The sequence below is a fragment of the Nicrophorus vespilloides genome, unplaced genomic scaffold (assembly GCF_001412225.1).
Source record: "Nicrophorus vespilloides isolate i.1.1-1 unplaced genomic scaffold, Nicve_v1.0, whole genome shotgun sequence".
Taxonomy (NCBI): Eukaryota; Metazoa; Arthropoda; class Insecta; order Coleoptera; family Silphidae; genus Nicrophorus; species Nicrophorus vespilloides.
The window spans coordinates 153827-174215 of record NW_017100111.1 but is presented as its reverse complement, the minus strand read 5'-3'; the positions used below and the strand labels follow the sequence as shown (position 1 = coordinate 174215).

The 20389-nt window shown below is 32.5% G+C and overlaps 1 protein-coding gene across 1 annotated transcript in view; it reads left to right on the top strand.

Annotated features, from left to right (window-relative positions):
* Nucleotides 1-11502: 11502 nt before the first annotated feature.
* The window catches only part of LOC108568503 (guanine nucleotide-binding protein G(o) subunit alpha), a gene marked incomplete in the record, with an annotated part of 30362 nt that continues 21475 nt past the window's right edge, over nt 11503-20389 (top strand). The window contains 1 exon segment of the mRNA XM_017929641.1: nt 11503-11958. Coding sequence (XP_017785130.1) covers nt 11918-11958 — 41 coding nt within the window.

Sequence of the window (20389 nt, the reverse complement as noted above, 5' to 3'; positions counted from 1 at the left end):
TGTAGATTTTATAGTTTATACTCTTAATACTTTTAGTTTAATACTTTTGCGTAGAGCAGAATTATATCGTAGTGCGGTTTCGATCAGTGAGGATTCACTATACTACGGTTTCACAATTTCAAAACTAAAAGGGTTTTAAAGTACTCGATTAGTGCGGTTTCATACAGTTTATGGAATCTATTACCCTGACTATGCGCAGTATTCTTGTTTTCTCAGGTTTCGTTTAGTGCGGATTCAGTATAGTACGGTTTGAAAATTTCAAAATACTAAATATTGATTGAGTAAAATGCAATTAGTGCAGTAAGTTATATGATTATTGTTTTTAAAGATCTCGATTAGTACGGTTTCAAACAGTTTGTGGAACCGATTAGCCGCACTATTCGAGATATTCCTGTTTTCCCATTTTGTGAGTATACAGCGAATCGATCGTTTGTGTTTATCGTGTTTATTTGATTTAGATAATGATAATGTCCATGCCTATCGCACGCTTATCTTAATTTGATTTGCTTTTACACGTTAATCTAAATAGAAAACAGTACAATAATAATCCTATATTAAAATCCTTGTCAATAATTAAATTTAAGAGACACTGTGCATTTAATAATTAAACTAATTATTTATTTTCATACTAAATATCGTTTTTTATATGCGTACGAATGAAACTTTTGCACGATTTTAGTATGAAATAGTAAAGCTTTCAAGTATCAAAGTGCTATCTGTGAAGCTTCTATTTACGGAAGATTGTAAAGTTTATAACGCGAGAGAAATGATTATTCTATATTTACTGCAGCAGGCGATAATTTTTAATATAATTAGAACGGAGATAATGATGGCACATTAAAAGTACATTATCGAGCTCGGGTTTCAAACGATCCCTGCATTAAATGTATAGAACGAAGTTTATTAAATCGATATATATATAATTTGATCACTGAAAGAAACCATCAAGTTTACTTTTACATGGAAAAATTGGCAGTCTTTTTAAAAATTTACTTTAATAATTTGTATTTGCTCTAAATTTGGTCATTTTTTAATAATATAATTTAGTCGTTAGCACTTTGATCCAATTTTGGGTCGATAAAAATTAGATAAATCCTGTGTAAAAGATAGGGCGGATATATCCGCCGCATATCAGCAAATTAATGTTAATTCTATACTTTTTGCCCGTTCCACAAGTTTATCATCATTAATATATATTTATATATATATGACAGGGCGGATATATTCGCCGCTCGTCCACAACGGGTTTACGACGCGAAAGAATTGCGGAAAAGTACTTTGAAAAGAATATTATAAATTAAAAATACGGACGTGCGAATATATAAATACTTGAGGCATTTTTCTCAAGTATTTTCTTGCGCGATGGCCAAGAGGAGGACAGAAAATTTAAAAATAACGTTAATTTCCTCGAACAATTGGTTTCCTTTCCACATCTGACGAAACGCAACGGAAATAACTACTTGTGCGCCGAAAATAGCGATAAAACAGTTCTATATTACATTATTATTTACTCAAGCTGCAATCACAGCGAAGTGTATTTCTGGCCGAGATTATTAATCCCCTGAAAAAAGTAAAAGAGAACCGAAGAAAAGAAATACATTTATTTTTCTAACACAAAAACTAAGACTAAGAAATATGAGGAATATGAGCGTTTCGGTTCGGTGTAATGGCATTTCTATTTTTACACGTTCCGTGTTGTATATTTACATTGAATTTTGTGTTGCTCGTTCTTTCGTCGGTAAAACATTAAAACATATTTATACAAGTATTATAGATAGGAAGTTTCTAATTTTTTTTTTTGAAAAGAAATCCTCTCGAACAATACCAATGATGAACTCATTACAACGTTTATTGTTCCAACCGCACTCGTTTTCTCGCAGTAGATTTTATAGTTTATACTCTTAATACTTTTTCGTAGAGCAGAATTATATTGTAGTGCGATTTCGATCAGTGCGAATTCACTATAGTACGGTTTCACAACTAAAAGGGTTTTAAAGTACTCGATTAGTGCGGTTTCATACAGTTCATGGAATCTATTACCCTGGCTATGCGCAGTATTCTTGTTTTCTCATACTTTGTTTGTAGATTTCCTCGTTTAAAATTTACGTACTTACATTTTGAAATTACTGTAGTACAGCAATATATTGGCTTCGTTTAGTGCGGATTCACTATAGTACGGTTTGAACAAATACTAAATATTGATGGAGTAAAAGGCAATTAGTGCAGTAAGTTATATGATCATTGTTTTTAAAGTTCTCGATTAGTATGGTTTCAAACAGTTTGTGGAACCGATTATCCGCACTATTCGAGATACATATTTATACAAGTATCATAGATAGGAAGTTTCTATTTTTTTTAAAGAAATCTTCTTGAACAATACCAATGATGAATGAACTCATTAAAACTTTTATTGTTCCAACCGCGCTCGTTTTCTCGCAGTAGATTTTATAGTTTATACTCTTAATACTTTTAGTTTAATACTTTTGCGTATAGCAGAATTATATTGTAGTGGGGTTTCGATCAGTGCGGATTCACTATAGTATGGTTTCACAATTTCAAAACTAAAAGGGTTTTAAAGTACTCGATTAGTGCGGTTTTATACAGTTTATGGAATCTATTACCCTGACTATGCGCAGTATTGTTGTGTTCTCATACTTCGTTTGTTGATTTCCTCGTTTAAAATTTACGTACTTACATTTTGAAATTACTGTAGTACAGCAATATCTCGGCTTTGTTAGTGCATATTCACTATAGTACGGTTTGAAAATTTCAAAATACTAAATATTGATTGATATGATCATTGTTTTTAAAGTTCTCAATTAGTACGGTTTCAAACAGTTTGTGGAACCGATTAGCCGCACTATTCGAGATACATATTTATACAAGTATCATAGATAGGAAGTTTCTAATTTTTTTTTGAAAAGAAATCCTCTCGAACAATACGAAACTCTAATTAAATGATGAACTCATTAAAACTTTTATTGTTCCAACCGCGCTCGTTTTCTCGCAGTTGTATCTCTTTTCTTTTTTATGTTTTCATAGAAAAAAGTAACATAATTAAGTTAAGATTTGCATCGGAATTGTTGTTTCCCTTGCATATTTTTGGCCGCATTAAAACATTAGGTTTTTTTTTAATTTTTTATTAACCGATCTCAATTCGGTCGCGCAAATTGTGTTCTTCCGTCTCCGGGTTTTTATTTTTTGTGTGTGTAATCGCGCAACGGATGAATCGTTTAATAAAACGTTTAATTGGATTCACATGACGTTCGACCATAAACGAAATGAGATTCGTAAATATTGGTATTAAAATGTATTTGATCTTTTTTTTTTGATGATACAAAGTGATACTAAAAAATGCAATAGTTTTTACGTGTTGATAAGTAAGTTTAAGTAAGCCATGGACTAATGTTACAAATGATTATCGGAATACTGACATTTTTGATTGAATTAATATATTCAAAGTTAGGTTTTAGAATGAACCCAAACTCACGGCGAACTCTAAACTGTAAATTATTTAATGGGGCACCAAACTTTGGGGAAGTTACGTAACGTAATTTTGCGGGGATGGACTTCCCTAATTCATAGAACACTTTGATCTCTGAATTTTGACGCAGTTTTTTTGTTTTAAATTTTTGTTATAATGCAAAATCGTTCTATTTATTCATTTCGTTAATCGAATTTCATTTATTTTAGCAACATAACGTGTGTCTGAGAAACGACGAACGTTCCAACAATTCTTATTGGGCCACGAAAAAAGTTTCGAACAGAAGATAAGAAAGTCATAAAAATGTAGTTGCAGCTAAAAGAGGGATCGGCTCTTAACAATTCTATTGGTTCTTTCGTTCGGATTGAAGCGCAAAAAACCGTCACCATTTTTTTTTGTTAACGCACACATTTGTTACTTTATCCAAATCTAAACCAATAAACGAATAGGTACAGAAATGAGGGCGTTTCGTTTCAAATCTATTGAGAGGAACGCATTACAAATTGCATATCTTGAATATTATTTGTAACTTGCCAAGTAATTCACTTGCATATAGAGTAGCATGTATCAAAAATAAGAAAATATAAAACATTCTAATTATTAAGTATTTAATACGAATTGTAAATTATTTCTTGTATTTACGGATTGTATATTTTTAAATTTGCGCGTTCGATAAAAAAAAAAAACAGTAGAAATTAGGTGATTATTTGAAAAATCGCCTTATCGAAAACGTAGCTCATCTTCGCACACTCGATAGGAAAGTAACAAAAATTAGGCGATTGTTTTGAAAACATAACAAAAACGTCAGAACTACGATTTTAAGCAGTGTGTGTAACCAATCAAATTAATTCAATTAATTTTGTTAATACCGAATTATAAGTTTCTTAAAACCACAAAATAAGTTTATTATCTATATTACGTTACTTGGTTATAATCGAATGTTCGAAGTAATTTCTTATATCTGTGCTAATTCTGGTGATTTCTGTGTGAATTCACGCACTGCAATATTTGTTGCTAGTAAAATTACTAATGTGAAAATTGTGTTTTTGTGAAGTTCTTCTTGATAATTTATCATTTAAAATGAACTAAGAAAAATTGTGGATATCTCGTAAATAGAATACAGTGGAATATGGTTGGAAACAAACTTGAACCGAATTAACCGTAATTAAAATTTCGTACCGGTTTCAGTTTTTCAATTGAGCAATTTTTCGTTTACGGTTCAGATAAAAATTCCGGTAAATTTCAAATAATATGTGTACACAAGTTTTAAAAATGATGTAGCAGGCGCGCAATCCGTACTTCTCATCGTTATGCGAAACGTCGCTCGTTAAGCGAGTCATTTGTCTTACAATTCATTTTGCTCGTTAGGAGGAGTAGTCTAACTATACGAGTAATAATCCATATACTGTATATTATTATAGGAATATTGTATTATATAAATTAGAGGTACGTTTTGTTATAGTTTCTAATAAAAATCAGATTTCGAAATATAAAATAATCATATATAGTTATATGAGAGGTATGAATATAAAGTTTTGTAAGGATTCTGATGTGTTGCGATCTTCAGGAGAAGTATGAAATGTGTTTTATGTTGGGGAGAGAAATATCCGAGAATGAACAAAAAAAAAACGGCGAAGCGGAGAAGAAATATAGAGGATATTGTTTGTTTGGAGTGGCGGATATAAATAGAAGGCCAGCGTTCTTTCCCTCTTTGTGTGTGTGTGATGTAATGTGGATTCCACATGCTGGGCAATGCGTGTAAACGAGCGAGAAAGAGATAAGTATTTATAATGCACATGGGCAATGGATGGAATGCGTAGGTGCGACAATTGTTTTGTTAGTATTATTCGATTGATGGTGAAGATGGGTTTGGAAGGATGCTGAGAAGTTGGGAGAGAAGTGAGTCCTTGATTCTGTCCTGTTATCATGGCGGGCGTGTAGAACGGGTAGAGAGGACAGAGGGCAGAGCAATCGCGTGGGAGGCGACGCCTGCGTATTGACTAGCGACGCCTGGCATCGAGCGAGCGCACCGTGCAACGAACCAACACTCACACGGACGCGCCGTCGTTTTCCAACCAACGGGAGAAGAAGGGCCCCCACAGAAGCAGGAAGGAACACACATATACACAAACGCACGCATCCAGAGGCGCGCACACACACTCACACACTTGTTTCCAGTCCTGCTCCAGGCCAGTTCGGCATCGACATCGTCTGCCTGGTGATTAAAGAAAGGAACGCCGCACTGAGATTAGACTAGAGCAGCAGTAGCAGCAGCGGCAATCCCAACTTCTATAACGACGCCGCAACCATCGTTGAAAAGAAAACAGATAGACAGAGAGTAGCAGTACGTAAAAAAAAGTAAAGTAAAGAAAGAAAAAGAGAGAGAGACGCCGTGTGATATGTCTGGTGTGGTGGTGCAGTGATAGTGAAATTGTGATAACGGGGTGTCGTTGCCGCCTCAAAGTCCGCGAAGACGTCGTCTCTGTCTCGTTTGAAAGTTCTTGATTTGTGACGGGTGTGCTCCCGTTTAGCCGGCGCGACGTTTTGCTCGGAAGGTACTTGCAGGATGGGGTGCACATCTTCGGCCGAGGAGAGGGCGGCCTTGGCGAGGAGCAAGCAGATCGAGAAGAACCTAAAGGAGGATGGAATCCAGGCCGCCAAGGACATCAAGTTGCTGCTCTTGGGTAGGTAGAACAGCAGGGCGGAGGTCCCCTTCGATTGAGTTGGCTCTGGGTGCGGCGCGCGTCCTGCCATCTACGCAACACCCCCTCAATCCACACAACCCCAGATTTCCACCCTCTTCCCATCGAACCAAACCCCTAATACCAAATTGCAAAATACCAAACTATTACGAAAAATAAAATATATCTAGAAAACACTTCAATCCTTCCTCATCCAACGCGCTAATGCATATTCATGTCAACGCTAAAAGCGCCAACACCCCTAAACAGAAGCGCAACAATTTGCTTTGCGCATCAACCACCTAAACTTGTTTTTAGACCAACGCACAAAAAAAATTACATACAAAATCAATCTTCTATTCTTAATTTCCTTACCCTGGATTGCGTAAGTCAGGATAACGAGAATACACTTTTAAATATAGAAATTCCTCAATTTTTTTTTGCTTTATCATTCAACAATTCATAATATTAAATGAAATACAACACAAGTTCTAAGAATAAGATTATTATTTTTTTGATTTGATTATTAAAATGACGTTCGCACTTTGATTTCTTAATATACACATATAACACTTGTTTTACATACAAGTTTATTAACAATTAATTTAAAATTTAATTAAACTTGTCTTAATGTATAGTTTCTTAAATCAACATTGTTTTCTCTCTTTAGCAACAGTAATTGAAAGTTCTTGATTTGTTTTTACAGCAGTTTAGTAACAGTATTATCGCATAGTGCGGATTCACTATAATTTGAAAATTTCAAAGCAAACTAGATTTTCATTGATCAAAACGATTATAAATAATAAACATTTTTTCTTCTTTCTTTATTCAATCAAATGTCTTTTTTGCGGTTTATTTAGTTCCTCGATTAGTCCGGTTTCAAATGGTTCGACACTGATTACCCGCACTGTGCGAGGTATTGCTGTATTCCTAGTTAAACAGAATGTAGCATTTCTTAAATCAGTATTGTTTTCTCTTTGGTAACGGTATTATTCCAGATTTGCATATAGTATAGTAATACCTCGCATAATGCGAATTCTCAATAGCAAATAATACGTTATGATGTTAAAACACAGAATAGTCCGGTTTCAAACAGATTACCGGCACTATACGAGGCACTACTGTGCAATATTCTAGATTTTGATCACACTGCATTCGTTTTCAGGTGATTGTGTTTATGTCATTGAACGCCAAATTCAATAAATTAGAACAGGGGTGGCTTCTGTCAGAACAGTACACAAATAGAATGAGCTTTGGTTATTAGTAATATTCAATTAATGTTTATTTGAAGGACAAACGAATAAATCGGTTAGAAATGCGAAGAATTCTATTGCATATCGGAAATTGTGTTCTATTGTGAAATCGGTATCGAATGCTGATCGACAGGTGGGAGTCACCGCACATGATTCATGTCGATTCAGTCACGTTATAATAGTTGTTCGCAATTTGCCTTGACTTACGAAGAGACGATGCAGATGAAAAGCATACGCTGCGTTCGGTGTTTTGGTGTTTCGTAATGAATCCGCTGCGGACTCGCTTTAATCACTTCATCCGTTTCGCTGCGAGTCTTTTCAATTGAAAATCCTCATCTATTTTTAAGCACCGACATCTGTGCGCCTCTCCTCTCTACTACATTGAAATGCGTACGAACCAGAAGAGTTTGGAATTCGTCAAAAAACAAACGACCTTTCATTATTTCATTATTAAATATTAATTGAGTTAAATGATGTTTTTAATAAAAACAAATTAAGTAATTCATAGCTAAATTCAAAAAATCATCATTTTTTTTTGTTGTTGTTTGAATATTAAATTAATTATTAGCACTAGTTTGAAAGGTCACATCTTGAATTAATAATATTAGAATTTTCGTTTTAAACATCATCAGATTTAATCTTAAGAATAAAATAGTAATTAATGTTATCACAACGTCATTAAAAAGTTTAATAATTATTAGCCTTTGTTTGCAAGTCGTTAAGTTGTGTACGGAGAAAGCTAGAGCATTTTCAGTAACTAAATATTTAAGGATGAAAACGTTTCAGATAAAAAAAAAGATTCAGATAACACGAGATAAATTTTGTTTGAATTTGCTTTAACTAGAAAATTTCACTAATTACAGTGTGCTTCGTACTTCCAAACTTTATGCAATATTAATCTAATAGTAATTACAATAAGCCTGCCAAAATTCTATACATAACTTTATTTTTGTTTCTATAATCGTTTTTTTCCTCTATCTATAGAGACAAATATCTTCTTGTACGATTTACTATTTGTATACATTTAGTTCCTCGATTAGTGCGGTTTGAAACAGTCCAAAATCGAAGCTTGTTGACTAAAGTCTACACATATAATTTACTACATTGAATACAATTATAAACTTCAAACTTATAAATGTTCAATGTACTAATTGAATATTTTTTTTTGTAATTTTGTCTTTTCTCTTAATGAAAAAATTACGTTTTATCTTTGCGGATACAACTGTAGAAACTTTTTCATAAATATGGAAACGTCTGTGAGGCAGCTGCTCTCCTAGGCCCTTTGTGCATTATGTTCTTTTGTATCTCGTTACGTGAGGAATGAGTGGAGCTCATTCTCTTCGTGCATTAGATAAAGTTACTTTATTTTTTTTGGCTATAAAAGATTTCATGAATTTATCTTCTTTGCGCACGAAACGAGATTAATTATTCAAGGAAATAAACCAATTGACTTTAATTCAGGGCTTAAAACAAAATTTGTAAAAGAAAAACACATTTCCTTACATATAAATTGAAACAATTTATTTTTAATTTAAAATTTGTTTATTATTAATATGAATAAAAGTATTCGTTTATGTACAAAGAAAAATGGTGTATTTTTGTGCGAAGCCGCACTATGCCAGGTATTGATATTTTTATTTATAGCAATATCCCACACTGTGAGAAACCGGACTAATCAAAGAATATTAATTCATTTATGTGTAAATAAAATGTTGCTTTTTTTGCTCAATGAAAATTTAGTTTGCTTTGAAAGTTTCAAATTGTATATAGCGAATCCGTACTATGCGAGTTATTGATGTATTTATATATATAGCAATATTCCGCTCTTTTAGAAACCGGACTAATGGAGGACTCTATAGAGAATATTAATTCATTTATGTATAAATAAAATGTTGCTGTTGCTCATTTAATATTTTGTGAAATTTTCAAACCTGACTATAGTGAATGCGCACTGATCGAAGCCGAACTATCGAGATATTGCTGTATTCATGTATAGCAATAACCCGCACTATTTGAAACCGAATTAATCTACTTTAACGATTTCGCACTGATCGAAGCCGTATTGATGTATTTATATATATAGCAATATTCCGCTCTATTAGAAAACCGGACTAATGGAGGACTTCTAGAGAATATTGATTCAATTATGTATAAATAAAATGTTGATCGAAGTTGAACTATTCGAGATATTGCTGTATTCGTGTATAGCAAGAACCCGTTCTATTTAAAACCGAATTAGTCAAGAAGTTTAAAGAGAAAATATGTACAAAAAAAAGTTGTATTTTTTGTTCAATTAGAATTTAGTATGTTTTGAAATTTTCAAATTGTTCTATAACGAATCCGCACTGATCGAAGCCGCACTATGCCAGGTATTGATGTATTTATTTATAGCAATATCCCACACTGTGGGAAACCGGACTAATCAAAGAATATTAATTTATGTATAAATAAAATATTGCTTTTTTTTTCTCAATGAAAATTTAATTTGCTTTGAAAGTTTCAAATTGTATACAGCGAATCCGCACTATGCGAGGTTTTGATGTATTTATATATATAGAAATATTCCGCTCTATTAGAAACTAATGGAGGACTTCTAGAGAATATTAATTCATTTATGTATAAATAAAATGTTGATTTTTGTTGCTCATTTAATATTCAGTGAAATTTTCAAACCGTACTATAGCGAATGGGCACTGATCGAAGCCGAACTATTCGAGATATTGCTGTATTCATGTATAGCAATAACCCGCACTATTTGAAACAGAATTAATCGAAGACTTTAAAGAGTAAATAAATTTGTTTATGTACAAAGAAAAATGCTGTATTTTGTTGCTCAATTTGAATTTAGTTTGCTTTGATATTTTCAAACCTTACTATAGCGAATTTGCACTGATCGAAGCCGTATTGATGTATTTATATATAGCAATATCCTGAACTATTAGAAACCGGACTAATGGAGGACTTCTAGAGAATATTGATTCAATTATGTATAAATAAGATGTTTTTTTTTTTGCTTAATTAAAATTTAGTTACCTTTGACATTTTCAAACCATACTATAGCGAAGATATACTATGTGCACATTTTTTAAACGATTACATCGAAATATCGATATTAAGAAAAAAAAGCGTAGTTGAAAAACAATTTAAAAATATTTCAATTAATTAAACAAACAAAAAATAAATTGATAATAATATAATTTATTGACAACAACGATAAAATTATATTTATATATAAACTTAAGTACGAAATTTAAAAAGAAAACATGAATCATTGCATAAAAATAAATATGTTTTAGTTGCGTCTCAATCCATAGTCGAGACTAAACAGTGAAATACGAAATTGTTGTTTTCTTTTGTGTATCTTTATTTTGATTTGAAATGTCAACAACCGTAGAATTGTCTGGTTAAGTTCTTTATTTACGATGTGTTTATTGCATTTTCAACAGAAATGATCGAGAGATACTGTGAAATTTTTTAACTAGAATTTATTTTATGTTTGTAGCTTCCATGTTTTTATTAAAATCGTTGCTTTTTTTGAAAACTATGGATACGTTTACATATAATAAAATACGAATATTAATGTATTGCAATAATTATATAATAACATGAAAAAATTGCATGAATTATTAAAGTTTATAAAACTTTGTGTTTTTTTTTCAATAGCATTAATTTTGTTGTCTTATGTTCATGTTCACAGAAATAGTTTACAAACATATAATTTTATGGACAAATACGACTGTATTATTTATTTAAATAAACAAAACGTTGGCTTATGTATACACGATGTGTTTAGTTTACTTGAAATAATAAAAATTTATGTATTTATTTACATTTTTTGCGAAGAAGGCTAAGATGCAAACAAGTCTTCTCTCCCTTCGTTTTTATGGCGGGATGAGATGCTTGGGCTTCGGCATTCAACACATGCCTTATTTGCTGTACGTATTTGGTCAGGGATGCGAGGAGGGGTACAAATACCAACCATCTGCCGATATGTATGCCTGGCTTTTCGGTAATCTCGTTCCTCCTGATAAAAACGAGCGGGGAGCGAGTGTGTGTAGTGTGCATACGAGTAAAGCACGAACGACAGTCGTTCGCTTGACTTTAGTCTAGTCGTATATCGCGCGCACTCATATCCATCATCACACACATCCAAATAAAAGTGTGCAATTATTCCGTTAGTGAATCAAGTAAACGAGATTTCGCGTCGTCCGTACATCTTCACCGAGTGTTTGTGTTGCAGTTCAGTTTCTGTGCGTTTCCAAATTACCTAAATGGAATAGCTCAATCTTTTGGAAAGATGGTCAAGGTTATCTGCTGAGGTTTTGCGTTCTCTCCAGGGCTTTTTTCTTTCTTTTCTTATTGTGAGTGTGGGTGCGGCGATTTCCGTCAATCCATCAAAACGTCGTGCGCGGACGTCTTCACCATGGGGTGCACCGTTTCGGCGGAGGAGAGGGCTGCACAAGCCAGAAGCAAGAAGATTGATCAGACCATAAGAGAGGATGGAATCAAAGCGCGAAAAGACGTCAAGCTGCTCCTCCTAGGTATTATTATTATTATTACACGGAAAATTTCGCTGATGTAACGAGCCACTCCAATCCTTATCGTCCTCAGCAAATAGCAGATACCTGCATTTATCACGTTCGATTTGAATAGAAGAGAAAAAACATAAATTAAATGAATGAAAACAAGCACGGGAAATGCGCCTTTCAGAGATGAGACGCTAATTAATTTTCGAGGTTTTTTTCCTCAATTCTCTGGAATTCCCTCGCTCTAGCAATCATACAAATTCTCAGAAATTAGCGACAATTCAACACAACACACTTCATATTGTACTCTTAATATTGAAGCAACTTTAATATATATAAATTTGTTGCATTTCCATACTATATATGTAACATATACATATAAAGACAATATAATAAATGACTTAATTCTTAACGTTTAATTTTGATAATTTTACAAATATAAATAAGATAACTAAAAAGTAAATAGAGCAGTAAATACATTGAATATCCCGCACTGTTTGAAACCGGACTAATCGAGGATTTTAAAACATCATGAAAATAAAGAGAAAAGAACAAAATCATTTTTGCTCAATTAAGATTTAAATTATTTGCAATGAAAGTTGTACTATGCGAGGTATTGCTATAGTTATAATTAGGATAGATTTATGAAAAAAACTTCAATATTTTAAGAGAAGAAGATATTCTTAAAAAAACTTTTTATATTTAACTATATCATAAATATTCAGAAAAAAAATGCAATTTCGTCTTTGCTATATTGATTGATATACTTATTCAAGTTTTTAAATTAAACATTTAAATATAAGTTTTCATAACAATTCTTTCCAAATTTAAATGAAAAAAAAAACTTTATTTTGATATGAAACAGTGAGAATTTTCATAACTAATTGTACTATATTTTACAAAATACTCGTATAGTTCCTCCGAACTATTTGAAAGAGTTGACTTGTATACTAATTATGAAAACAAACAGCAATGTCTCGCGAAGTGCGAAAAAATTATCCGAACCGGACTAATTGAGAACGTTAAAACCGCATAGAAATAAATAGCACAAAAATCTAGACTGTATTCGAAAAATGAAATTTCTGTACTATTTTCTTTGAAAGAAAACTTATTATTAAAGCATACAGCAATACATCGCATAGTGCGGGAAATTGGTTTTTCCAAATCGTTTGAAACCGGAGCAATCGAGGACTTTAAAACCACATAGAAATGAACAGCACAGAAAGAGTCATGACAAAATACGAAAAAGTAATTTTGTGTATTATTTTTTTTTAGAAAATTTGTTATTAAAGCATGCTGCAATACCTCGCATAGTGCGGATAATTTGGTTCCTTCAAACCGTTTGAAACCGGACTAATTGAGGACTTTAAAACCAGCATACAAAGAGTCTTGACTGAATACGAAAAAGTAATTTTCAGTACTATTTTTTTTAGAAAACTTGTTATTAAAGCATGTAGCAATACCTCGCATAGTGCGGATAATTTGGTTCCTTCAAACCGTTAGAAAGTGGACTAATTGAGGACTTTAAAATAAGCATAGAAACAGTCTTGACTGTATACGAAAAAGTAATTTTGTGTAATATTTTTTTTTAGATAACTTGTTATTAAAGCATGCAGCAATACCTCGCATAGTGCGGGTAATTTGGTTCCTTCAAACCGTTTGAAACCGCACTAATTGAGGAGTTTAAAACCAGCATAGAAAGAGTCTTGAATGTATACGAAAAAGTAATTTTGTGTACTTTTTTCTTTTAGAAAACTTGTTATTAAAGCTTAAAGCTATACCTCGCATAGTGCGGGTAATTTGGTTTCTTCAAACCGTTTGAAACCGGACTAATTGAGGACATTAAAAGCACATGGAAATGAACAGCACAGAAAGAGTTTTGACAGTATTCGAAAAAGTAATTTTATATACTATTTCTTTTAGAAAACTTGTTATGAAAACATACAGCAATACTTCGCATAGTGTGGGTAATTTGGTTCCTCCGATCTGTTTGAAACCGAGCAACTAATTATATCCAAAATATAAACTGAATTTGATTGTGTAAAGACTGAATTAAAATCTTTATTCTTTTGAAATTTTTATACCGTACAACAGCGAATCCGCACTATGCGAGGTATATGACTTTCTGCTCACACGTTGTCCCACATTTATTCAAAGTCGTTTATGCGAAGAAAAATTATGGATTTTATGTCCAGCCTGAAATTTATTCATGAAAACAGAATTCCATGAATCATACTTTTTCCATTTGGAGGACGCGAGAATGCAAAGAAAGAAATGTTGCAGAACGACTGTACTCTTATGAAATGTTTATTAAATCATCATGAAAATTGAATGAAATATTGTAATTTTGTGAATTCGCATTTATCTAATTTTCGCAATCAAATTTACAGGTAATAGATTAGATTAAAGTTATAAATAACCGGTGTACTTGCGCACTAATGTCCAAAACGATCATAATAATGCAAATTACATGTCTTGTACTTTGCTTCACTACTCGTAATTTGCAATTAAACTTCTTTTTTTTTTGCGTGTACTATAAAGTAAATACCGCGAATTGCTGGCTTGGCAGAAATAAACTAACAACAGCACTTCGCGTTATGAAACCTACTTAGTGAACGACAATATATTAAAAAAATCCTTATTTAGCATTTTTTGCTATACGCTAACATTGCAAGCACAAGGCCAAGACGATGAAAAAGAAAATATCACGTATTAATTGAAGAAACATTTATCTAAAAAAAAGCAGGTGTAATTATAACAATTTCAATAAATATACTCATAAATTTAACAAAATTACTCATGATTAATCTCAATTATGCATTAAAAACAAATTAAAATAATGAATATATAAAAACAGTATAAATGAAGAAAATAATTGCTTTTACTTAAAAAAAAATGTGAAAAACATTGATTATTTTATTATGAAAAAAGTTATACAAATTTCAATTATATCGTTATGAATTTCATTACTCCGATTAAAAAAAATATAATCTTTTGGCGTTCCAGTTACAGCGCGATTATAAAGTTATAATTAATTCGTTTCGCGACTGCGAAAAATATGATAATTCCTCAGACAATGGATTCTTTGCTTTAGTGGTAAATGCAATAAAATTAATAAAGAATAAAGGTTATTTGGCAAGTTTAGGGCAAATGGAAACATGAATGAAATTGGCGATGAGGCTTGTTGAAACAGGTTGAACCTGTGCCAAATGCAGAGCGAGAGATGTGCGCACGTTCATTTTATTTCGTGAGAAAAAGAGAAGAGAAGATGATTCATGTTTTCCTAAATGATTCGAAAGGGAATGAGAGTGAATGAGAAAGAGAGTATAATTCATGTTAGTCGATTTACGCTCGAGAAAGAAGAAGTTTCGGGATTTAGGTTAATTGAGTAAAGAGAATCTAAAAATACGTTACCTGCAAAAAAAAATAATTCTATTTTACTTTTCAACTCGTACAGTATTTGAACTAATTTCTTATTGTCCAAGTTTTTCCTTCATTTCTAATAACATTATTTTGGTTTTGTCTACAAGCGTTTCTTGATTTTTATAGTAATAAAATGTTATGTTTTTTTTTGTAAAGTAGCGTTGATAATCTAATCACTTCTTAAATACAATTCCGTTGATAGTGAAAAGAAGGTCATCCGAAGATAGATTATGCATTTTGAAAAAGGAATTAGTAAACTGAGATTGAAGGAATTCGAGGAATCTAAATATGAACACATCAATGGATTTCTTGAATTATCACGCACGTAAATAACGACATGATAAATTTATATATTGTCGATATACAATATTATTATTGTATATTTTTATTAACTGGAAACTTATTTTCGTTCTATTTTGTTTCTTTTTTCTATTTCAAATAAAAAATTTATGAGTTTTGGGTGAAAACAGACACGAAGAGGTTACGTAAGTTCGAATTATATATCAATTAACACCGTGACGTTAATGAAGACTTCTTCGACTATCTTAAAACTCTATGTTTATTTTATTTTTTCCATAAAATGCTATTGTTATGTTATGTTATTGTTATGACATGCACTGTTAATTTCTATTCCTGAAATAGTTTTTGAACGCGACGTAAATTATAACGTAGAAATCTGTTTATTTTAGAAAATAAAATTATTAACCCCTTTTTGGACGATCGGCGGATATATCCGCCATATCCTTTACATATGACAAATTATTAATCAATATACCAAATTACGTAAATTTTGGCCTATGAATGTGACCAAACATTTTCGCATTTGATTTTATCTAGTAGTATTCACATCAAAACGCGTACGTGTTACAATGAAATTATCATAAATTTGTGGCGCGCTTCGTGTAACGATTTGCTCCCGCCGTCGCTCAACCCTATCGTAACGCTAATCCAATTTGTTAACTGCATTTTGACAGTTCATAAATGTGTGTGGAAGACTGATTACAAATATGAATTGTTGAACACACAAATTTGCTTCCGAAGAATCATAGAAATTTTATCTATCAGTTGATGAATATTCTCAATTTTGTTATTGATTTATTTTGAGTTATCTACTAATCTATTACTACAGTAACGTTAGTAGTTATTGATGAGATAAAATAGTTAGTTGCATCAATCATTCGCTTGGAAACTCGCAAACTAAGTTGACACTGTAATAATGTGTAGTGTTATTGACATATTTACGAAGTGGACAAATATTGGACTTTTAGGAGTAGACCAAAAATGGAAAGAAATAATTCAATTCAATTTCTATACTATTGTTTTAAAATATGCGGAGGGACGGATAGAACGTTGGGGCGGGCCACATCTGGCCCGCGTGCCTTTGTTTGTCCATTGCTTCCTTACAATATAAATAGGATTCAAATAAAAATAGTTTATAGCAAGATTAGTTTGATTCTCTATGATCAATATTAAATTGCTATACTTAGTTAACAAATTGTAGAGCGTTTATCATTAAATGTGGTGATCGAGCGGGCATTATTCAATCGCATGACGAATGTTTGCTGTGTCCATTAGAATCTAATGCATGTTGAAATATAAAACTGATTTCTTGTTTGTTTCAATTCGCTTTGTGTCATATTCATTTTACCTATTGAGCGAACGAGAATTAAAGAAAACCGTATAATTTTAAAATTAATTTAATCATAGAAATGTTTAATCGCGGTACTGCTACTACTTTTATCTGCATCGATGTGTTTCCTCTTTCATTTATCGCTCACCGACCGGAGTTTCGCGTTTCGTTTAGATTACATTTTAGCACTCCAATTTTAAAAACAGTTTACACGAACGCAAAAATAGCGATCCTCCTCGCACTTTCCTCTCCTCTCCACGCGAAACTCGCGCTTCGCTTGCTTCGAAACAACGCGATTTTATTTTAAACGCGTTTTATTTAAACACCCGGGCGAAATGACGTGCGTCGATTTCGATGGATTACGGTGGCTGTGGAGGATGATGATGATGATGAGGGAGGGTTCCTCGCAGTTCGATGGGAATTCGGGGTTGAATACACAGAAAAGGATCGAAGCTAGCTGGGCGCGCTCCAAATCAACAGCGCGCAGCGTTTATTGATCGAGCGCGAAAGGAGGAAGGCCTCACTCGGCTCACCGAGTTTATATAACAGGTGCAATTATTGGCAACTCGTTATCGCTATCATCGTCGTCGTTGTCGACGCCATGGCACTATATGATGTTAATAGCGATGATGATGATGATGCGTGTACACGTTTTCTGCATTCAACTCGATTCGCTTCATCAATCAATAGTCGTGGGGCGTGGACCATATTTTCTTGTTTTGTTACTATTTTACACTTTTTCTTTCACATACAATTCACAATTTAATAATATCACAAAATCTTATTAGAAAGAAATACATATTTAATATTTACACATTTTAAACCTTAACACTTTCATCCTGAAGAATTAAGTTATTAGATACAATAAACAACTGTATTTTAATGATAAAATTTAGAGAATTTTCGCTGCTTTTTCTTTTTTAAACTGTATACGAAAACTTTGAATTGAGTATGAAGTTTGTTTTCTTAAATAAAAGTAGAATTTGAAAACATTAATTCTGGAGATATTTCAGTCAAGATCAGCAACATTCTGAAGTTTATAATGACCAAATCAAAATCATAATTGAATCGGATTTCTTATATAACTATACAACAGATTACAGAGAGTTTAAACAACAATTGAAAATGACTTAAATGTCTTGGTTTCATTAAGAATCTTGATATTCGCATGAATTGAAAAAGATTCATAAATCATTACTAGTGATGAAAATTGGATCGTCTACACTAACATCAAACGATGGACCAGCACAAACCAATTTGAAAGCTGAATTGTATCAAAAAAGATCATGCTGTTAATTTGGTGGGATTACAAAGGTATTGTGTATTATGAACTGCAATCAAGGAACCGAACGATTAATTCAGATGTTTTCTGTGAATGAAACTGGAGGAAGCAATCAAAGAAAAACGGCCAGAATTGGCAAATAGTGTTTCACCAAAACAATGCAAATCCTCGCGCATCTTTTGTAGCTCGTGGAAAATTATTGGAGCTTAACTGGGAAGTAATGTTGCATCTTCCATATAGTCCTGACTTTGTACCATCAGATTACCATTTATTTCGAAATTTGAAAAACTCTTACAATTTTAAAACTTTCACTAATTATGATGACCTAAAATCGTACATGTTTCAGTTTCTTGCTGATAAGGAATCATGAAGTTACTAGAAATATGGTAAAAACTCATGGGACAAAATGAAAAATGGTAAATAGAAAAAAATGAAACTATTGTCGACCCAACAGAATAAAATTGTAAATCCTGTATGAGTTTGTGGAATTCAGGCAGAGAATGAAAGAAAATCGGGAAAAGTCCGTGATGATTGCAATGCGTTTATTTTTAGGAAAGTTCAACTTTGCCGGTTATGAAAATATATTCTAATTTTAAATTGATTTCCTGCACACACACACATTTCTAGTGGTTTAACCGTGAAACTCATCCCATTAGCTGAAATTAAATAAGTGCATACGAATCATGATTTATTTAAAGACTCTTTGTTTATATAAACATTGTTTGAAGTTATTTTAAATTTCAAAAAGCAGTGCTCTATAGAAAATACGAGAATTGCTTAAATCTTTAGAGAACGTTTTTTTATTGTTGTTGTTTTGTTATATTAGAAAGATTCGCATAATTATGTATAAGAATACGTTAATTATAATTTTCTCTTGTACATCTGAATTACAGCACAAGCAAGAATGGTGTGTAATTTGTTCGCTGCAGGAAAGTGAAGTTGTGAAATGCGACGAATGAGCGCAATTACAATGAATTACGTTTGATTCACATGATCGTAGTAATAGTAATAATAATAATAATAATAACGGAAAGAGTACGTTTCCTTTACCTTCTATTTCCAGTTTCGATGACCGCGATCAAGATAATCACACTGAAAGCATGGGAAAACATGGATTTAGCAGCCAAGAAAGCATATTTGGTGCGGATGAACCGAATATGGTAATTAACTGTTCCACGCATAACAAGTTTCCCACGATTGTTCTATAAATTCATTAAGAATTCAAAATATTTGCCCATCGATTTCACATGACAGTGATTGAATAATATCCTGGAAATATAATCTCTCTCGTCTGCAACTGATAATTGATTCTCCCTTCACGCGAACCTCAATTAGAATCACTTTAAATCAATCAAAGTACGAATCATCTTTTGCTTTGTCATTTTTTTCTTTCATACTTTAACCTATTTAATTGAAAGAGCCGTGAACTTTTCAGTATATCGACAAAACCTTTTTTTTGCCGCTAATTACATTTTCGTTTACTTCTTCGTACAACGAACACTAAAAAGCAATCAAATTTCTCATGGAACTCAGACGACATAATCTTGTTGTAATTATAACATATGGTTTTCATTACGTGCACAAACATTCATCTTCTGCGCCACCAGATTGGATTATAATCTAATCGCGTTTCAAATTACCGAACACCACAGCCCGGCCCTTCTCGCTGAGCATTCAAAAAAAATACTAGAACTAATCAAGAGTATAAATTAAATAGTGATATAAGGTTTCTTTTTAAGTGGGCGAGCGTCGATTAAAATCCGTCTACGTCATGTGTATTTCAAATATTTGAAATTGCAGATAATGCTTTATATAAACATTCAGCCAGACTTTACTTATAGAACTGGTATGGAATGAATGTATTCAAATATTGGTAGCGCGTTCTATCGGTCGAGCTCGGTTTTAATCAACATGGAAAAAGTGTAACGGTTACACAATTATGGCTCCGGGCATTATTTAATTATAACAACGTTGCATGTCGAGAAGTGGAGCAGAAATTGGATTGAAAACAAGATATCGAGCCGTGATCGTCTAGTGGTTAGGACCCAAAATATTGGTTTCTTCATGCCGTGACCAGGATTCGAACCTGGGTTACTACGGCCACAACGTA